Source organism: Vidua chalybeata, chromosome 2 (genome assembly GCF_026979565.1).
Source record: "Vidua chalybeata isolate OUT-0048 chromosome 2, bVidCha1 merged haplotype, whole genome shotgun sequence".
Lineage (NCBI taxonomy): Eukaryota > Metazoa > Chordata > Aves > Passeriformes > Viduidae > Vidua > Vidua chalybeata.
Genome location: NC_071531.1, coordinates 70744157 through 70751394, shown reverse-complemented (window position 1 = coordinate 70751394; position 7238 = coordinate 70744157). Strand labels below are relative to the sequence as shown.

Below are 7238 nucleotides of genomic sequence, written 5' to 3'. Positions count from 1 at the left end.
GCCAGGCTCCCACATCAGCTGCCACAAGGGAGAGGCCATGGGGCACAGGGCAGCACCTCTCCTTCGGGCTCCGAGGATGACCAAAAAGGGCACAGGAAAGGCTATGGTTCAATTTTACACTTAGCAGCTCTGGTGTCCCGAGCTTGGAGTAAAACACTTGGCAGGGAGCTGGTGGTATTTCCAGCCGGCGGTTCCGCATCAGCACGGCAAGTCAGGCCCGCGGGGTGCAGACTGAGGCCGCAGCCGGGGCGAGCAGCGGGACCGGGCCAGCCGCGGCCCCCGGGCAGCCACCGCCATGGGGGCACCTCCCGCCCGCCGGCACGCCACCCTCCCGTGCTCGTTCCGGGGCCGCCGAACGCTCCCTCTCCCTCCGCCGCCCATCCGCAGGCACCCGCAACGTGCATAAGAGCGCGCCCGGGATCGAGCATGACGCGGGGGGTGGGGGGGTATGCAGGTTCCGGGGCGGGCCGGGGCGGGGCCACGCGCGGGGCCGTCGGTCGGTGCGGGCGGGATGGCGGCGGCAGGCGGGGAGGGCCCCGAGCTGGAGCCGGGACCGGAGCTGGCGATGGAGCCGGAGTCGGAGCCCGAGCCGGAACCCGAGCCGGAGCCCGAGCCCGAGCCGGCGCTAGCGGCGGAGCTGTCGGCGCGGCGCAGCGCGGAGGCGCGGCGGCTGGTGCTGTCGCCGCGGCGGCTGTCGGGCCCGCTGCCCGCCGGGCTGTCGCAGTGGTTCCCGGCGCTGGAGGTGCTGGACGTGAGCGGGACGGGGCTGACGGAGATGGGCACGGAGTTGCTGTCCCTGCCGTGTCTCCACACGTTGCTGGCCAAGAACAACCGTCTTGGCGGGCCCGGCTCGCTGCCCAAAGGGCTGGAGCAGGCGCCGCTCGCCCGCTCCCTCCGCGTCCTCAACCTCAGCGGGAACCGCTTCTCCGAGGTGCCGCCCGCGCTGCTGCAGCTCCGCGGGCTGCGCAGCCTCAGCCTCGGCGGCAACCGGCTCCACGGCATCCCGCCCGACATCCAGGAGCTCCACAGGTGAGGGACGGGCCCCGCGGGAAGAGGGACAGTCTCGGCAAGCCCGGCCGGGTTTTCTGCCACGCTCCCCTCGGGGGGTCAGTTTTCTCCAGCCTCAGGGTCTCCAAGCACTGCTGCCGCTAACGTGGCTCTTCCTCTTCGTCATGTTGAGTTACCAAAACTCCAGGACGTTCTTTACCTCATCCGCATACATATATATAAAAGTATCTAAAGGGTGGGCATTGAGGATGAAGGCAGGCTCTTCTTGCTGGTGCTAAGCAATAGGACAAGAGGCGGCAGGCAGAAAATGATGATGCACGGGAAGTTCCTCCTGAACATGAGGGAGAACTTTAATGTGGAGGTGACCAAGCACTGGAACAGGTTGCCCGGAGTGGTTGTGGAGTCTCCCTCACTGATTGTGTTCCAGTGGACACAGTTCTGTGCTGTGTGCTCTAGGGTGATCCTGCTTGAGTAGGGAGGTTGGAACAGATAACCTGCTGTGGTCCCTTCCAACCCAACTGATCCTGTGTATTCTTGAGGCAATGATGGGCCTTCTGTGCTCAGAAACTGGGTGACTCTTGGCACTGCTCAGTCCGTGGGCTGCCCTGGTGCAGGGCCGCTCTCCTGGTGATGGTGTGGTTGGTCTGAGTGTTGGCATAAGGAAGGCTTTCTGCAGTTTTCCTCTTATGTCCGCCCACATCTTTGGGTGACAGCGAGCTAAACCCCATGTGTCCTGCAGCTCATGGCTGCACAATGGGTTGCACAGGAGGATAAAGATGTGTTTGTGGCTCATGAAAACAACAGGGCCTTTCTGCCCATACAGCTGCAGTCCCACTGGGGGCTTGCTGTCATAGATGGGGTTTTGTGCTGTTTCTTTCAACCTGTCAGCTCACGTAGATCTGACAGATACTGACAGAAGCGTGGAGCCCTGGGCTGTGCTTGGCTGCGGTGGTACATCTGGCTCTGGGACTGTATCCAGCCACCGGAGGCTGGTCATACACAGCAATCACAGCAATTGGAACAGTAGTGGGGTGGGACACAGGCCTTTGACAGCACAGGGTATTGGCTGCCTGCATAGGCCTGGGCTGGCTGCTCCTGAAGCCTGGTGTCCTCCTGGGCAAGCAGGATGCTTGTTGTGGCTTAAGTGACACAGGCTCCTCAGTGTGTTCTGCTGCATTCCCAAGCCTCAGGCTGGCCTCTGTGTGGCTCTCTGCTAAGACTTTGGATCTGAACTTTGTTTGCTCCAACTCTTTGCCAAGGGACTTGCCAGAAGCAGCCCCTGTTATGCAAAATCCAGCACCCTTGACCCTAAATACCTGGATTCACTCTGATGGCTCAGCAGAGCTGCATCCAGTGGAAGCACAGGATGTGTGGAGGGATGTCTCCCATGGGTGTAGGTGGGAGGTATCAGAACTGCATGAGTGCTGTTGAGGAAAGGTTTTGTCTGCTGCAATATAATACAATTGGGTTTGTGGCTTTGTCCAGGTACCATAGCATGCACCTGTTAAGGATTTGAAGCACTTCTGGGTTAAGCTCTCTGGGCTGAGAGATGCCATGAGACATTTTGAGTGATGGAGAATGCCTATATCCTTCCTGGCAGAGTTGTGATACATCCTGGGTTGGGCCTGTCATGAGGAAGAAGAAGCTCAGCTTTTTTTCTGTGTGGGAACGGGCGCTTCAGGGATGAAAAATGAAATGAGGCAATGGAGAGGAGGCCAGTGGAGGAGGACACTTGTATGAGGAAGGTGATACACATTGTCTCCATACCATGTCTGATAGCATCCAGCATGTGGCTGGGATCTGATAGTTGCTCCCACCTCTGAGTCAGAGGCTCCCTCCTGCTATTTCTGTGGTCTCTGTGTGTTTTGGGTTTTTTCTCTCTCTTTCCTTTTTTTTTTTCCCAAGAAAGCAAACCTCAGCCCTGTTTTTCTTCTGTGATGTCCCGAGGAAGGTACTGGGCTGCGTAGCACGACACATGGTGCTCCAGCAGGCTGTGACTTGTGCTCCACGCTGCACCTCTGTCATTCTGCTTTGTTCCTCTGACCTGCCCTGAAGCAGGGCTCCTTGTTGTCCTGTCCTGCAGCTTTTCTTGGACTGGTCATGCTGGAATCTCCAGAAGGAGAATTTGGAGAGAGCAAATGCAGACAAAGCTGTTGAACTGTCTGTTCATCATTGCAAAGTGATGTGTTGGGTGGAAAAGTTACACTTAGACACAGCTTCTGTCTGCTGCCCATGTCACACTGCTACCTCACTGAACTCTGCTAACACATCAACATAATACAATTGAACTTTAACTCAAGATAGCAAATCTGTGCCCCACCAGGATTGTCAGCTTCTTTACCACCCTGCCATCAGTGACTTCTGTATCTGGGTCTGCTTAAGTAATGAAAGGGAGCTGCACACGGCTTTGCCAGTGCTGGGAGAAAACAACATTTTATAATGTGTTGTTTCTCTAGAGGGAATCCTGAATCTATTCATTGCAACCCAGATAACCAGTGGCCCTTGCCAAAAACACAGAAAGTACATTCTGGAGAGAAACTGCTGCCAGACTCTGCTCCTACCTGCTGACAAGAGAGATGTCATCAGTGTGAGTGTGCTTGTTGTGAAAGTGGGTAAAATGAGCCTGAGCAAGGACAGAACAGAGCTAGCTGTTACTTTCTGAGGTCTAGAAGCTGGAGGTGGGAACTGGTGTTGTGGCTTTTATTAACCTCACAGCTCAATCTGCAAATGCCAGTCTTGCTGTTGCTGACAAGCCAAGACCTTGACCCTTTTTCTATGTGCAATATCTCATAAAAAGAAATTTTTCTTTTATCTCAGGGACTCTGAGACCACAGGGGAATGGAGGCTGTCTTACTGATCAAATTCCTCCTGCTGCTACTAGACTTCCTGAGACCAGCAGTGATCTCTTCCCGTGACCCATTTCCTCCAGTCACTGATTATAGAGCATACTGGAGTTGCAGAAATCTAGAAATGCTTCTTGGATTTCCAAGGAATGTCTGAGCTGTGATGAGTTTTTAAAAAAAAAATACTCCTGTTAACTAAGCTTCATGTCTTTCCTCTGCACCCCATAGATCCTGTTTTAGTTTTTGAAGAAACAGCATGTCAGTTTTAGTGAAGGTCAGGAATATAGCAGGTAAGGAGTCTGTGTATGTGGTAAAAAATGTATAAAAAGATGATGGGTCTGAGCTGCCAAAGGAGAAGGAACATGCCGGTGACTGAATGCAAAGGTCCTGGAGCGGGAGATGTGTGCCATGTATTGTTATTCACAGGAAGATAATAAATCCACCACTTCACACGAGCTCTATTTGGGTCAGAAATATTGTGCAGGAACTTCCCTGGCATGTTCCTGGTGTCTTGGTAAGTTAATGAACTTGGTGATAAGAGCCACAACCAGTCCTGCTGCTGTCATGTCTTGCTCCTTCTGGCTTCAGCGACCTGCCCCATCCTTGCCCACTCAAATGTTTTGTGTGCAGTGCAAGATCCTGCATGGAAAGTGAGTGCTGTGTTCCTGATTATTGGTTGTCTCCTAGGCTGTTGTGGAAGGACCACCAAAATGCTTGAAGCTTCTTTTGCATGGCTTCATAAGGTATGATTGTGATTGCTCTGGTGTTGGCAGTAGGATGATGCTAATCATAGCAAGCTGGCACCAGGGATGAATAACCTTTGCTTCATGTTTTCCATTAGGAAAATTCAGTGCTCTTTCATTATAGTTCTACTGTAAGCATTGAGTGTGACCAGCAATAGCCTTGTGTGTTTCTGAGAAATGTAGGTGTTGAACCTGCTGAGAGCTTTTTCTTGATCATGTTGAGGCCATGCCAGGTCCTTCTGTATACCCAGCATCCCCAATTCCTGTCACCTGGTGTGTCAGTACAGTGCAAGATCTGAGTATTGGCTCTTGCTGTGAATTTAGAGTGAGGAATGCACCAGACATGTGAGAGCAGCCATCTTTGCATTGCTTTCCTGTTTGTTGCCAGATGAAATACAAGCTTAGCATAGGCAGACACAAGTGTTATCTTTGTAGTTCTTCCTGCTGACCTTGCTGTGTTTTCAGTGGGAGATGTTATGGTCAGTCACTCTCTCTGACTCAATTCACAGTCCTCAGCAGCTCCTGATCTGCTGAGAGATCCCATTGCACATTGGCTCTGCATATCCTCCCTCTGCTGATCCAACTGGGGATGCACTATGGGGCAAGGTGTATTACAGCTGGTGAGTTAGATATGTGGCCATCTACTTGTGTCCATCCTGGCACAACATTTGAAGGGCAAATCTGGTAAAACATAGCTCTGATCTTCACAGTGCAGCTGTGAGTTTTGGATTAAAGGGTGCAAGGTTTGCCCTGATCAGCGTGCAGGCCTGGGGAAACGTCCTGCAAGTGTCCTGTGAAATTAATAATTCTCAAGGGCCTAGTGAAATGCAGCTGATACTTCAAATCTCCCATGGGAATTTTGAGTTTAGTCATACTCTCCTGGTGAATACTCTCAAGCTCTGTAGAGCCCTGGGAGCAGGCAGAGCTTGGAAAAGACCCGTGCATGTTCCTTTCCTTCTTGCTGGTATTCCTCTAATAAAGCCTGGCTGTGCGAGGGCTGGGATCAAAGACCTCAAATGCCTAACTGGATTCATGCAAGGTTTGTGTAAAGGCTTGGATGCATTGAAAACCAAAGTGTTTGCTTTCATTCGTGGGTAGTATTAAGCATGTTAGACAAGCATACACTTAAAGGATGGCTGTTAGTGTGGGAAAAAGGGCAAGCAGAGCTTTGATAAAGATACAGCATTAGGAAATCTGCTTGCTGTCTCCCTTCTTCTTCCCCTCTTCAAACGTTTTGCAAATAGTGTTCAGACGACCGTTTGATCTTAAATTTGCGTGTCAGCAAAGGCTATGCAGTTCTCTCAGGAATTAGCAAATCGTAGAACAGGGTTAACAGGAGTGTATTGTGGGCTGCTTTGAAATTCCTCCCTTGCATGAGCCTCAAAACTGCCCTGGAAATTTCTTGCTAAAAAGTTTATCTTAAAAAAACCCGGAGCTATTTCAGGCACCATTGTTGGTTTGAGTTTTTTTATATTACCTATTTAGATGCATCTGTTTGATGTCAGCTGTTAAATTTTATCCAAAGAAGCATCTATGGGGAAACAGGGTGGATTGAAAATTTGAGTATCTCCTATGCCTGAAGACATTATCCCCTTGAAATATGACTGTGGGAGTGCTGTGGTAATTGATAGGGTATAAAAAATACCTCTAGTGCTCAGAGTGGCTCTTCTTATTTACTGAATATTTGGGGGCTTTTGGGTTTGCTTTGTGCTATATGATGACCTGAAAACATCAAGGACATACTCAAGCAAGAAGGTACAGTCTCTTTTTATGTTAAACTTTGCTGCCACCCCCTGAATTGATCAGAGTTGTTTGAGCATTTCTCCACTCATTTCCTAGTAGGTAAAAGTATTTTCATTGCTACCCTACAGCCCAGTGGTGTGAAATGCACTGCTGGAGAGGAGCACCACATGATGGACTCAGTGTGCTGGCTGTTCTTGGCTGCAATTAGGACTGGTTGTGCTGAGCAGGGGGCTGCTGGGTGTGAGGCTGAAAGGGACTCTGGCCTTTTATTAGTGTATTTGTCAACATTGCTAAAAGACAGGAGAGTAAGTGTCAACCCTCCTTAGTAACTCTGTCACATGGTTGTTGGGGTTTTTTTCAGATTCTGTTGAGATTGGTTTTGTGAGTGTTTGTCCCCTCTTGAAACTCATTCAGCTGAGTCTGTGTGGCAGGTTGGAAGTAAATCGCTCATTCTAGCTTCAAAAATTGGAACTGAGCTTATGTCTATTTGATGATAGTTGATCTCTGGCTTTTTGAAGGTTCTGGAATTTTGAAAGTACAGAAAAAAAAACCCAGTTCTACCTCTGTGTACACAGCAATTCATAAGACTGATCGATCAAAATGACTGTAAAGATTAATGATTGTCAGAAGGACTAGGTCTAAGTGTGAAAGGTTAGTTAGAAGCATTCACCTAGCTCAGTGCTATCCCTGCTGTGGTCCTCCTGTAAAACCTGGGCTGAATGTTGTGGAATTGCCTTACTGCAGGCTCTTGTGTGAAGAGGGCAGAGCTGAGCAGTGCTTTTGCTTGTCTTACCGAGCAGCAAACTGCCCTGCTCTGAGCAGGACAACTCTAGAGCCAGCATCACCTTTGCCTCCCGATACAGGCTTAGTAGGAGTGTGACATGAATATCAGGCCAGGAGC

The 7238-nt window shown here is 50.6% G+C and overlaps 1 protein-coding gene across 1 annotated transcript in view; it reads left to right on the top strand.

Annotated features, from left to right (window-relative positions):
- The first annotated feature begins 511 nt into the window (after window positions 1-511).
- The window catches only part of LRRC58 (leucine rich repeat containing 58), a 17138-nt gene continuing 10411 nt past the window's right edge, over window positions 512-7238 (top strand). The window contains exon 1 of the mRNA XM_053935496.1: window positions 512-1029. Within this exon, the coding sequence (XP_053791471.1) occupies window positions 512-1029 (518 nt within the window). The remainder of the gene's footprint in view (window positions 1030-7238) is intronic.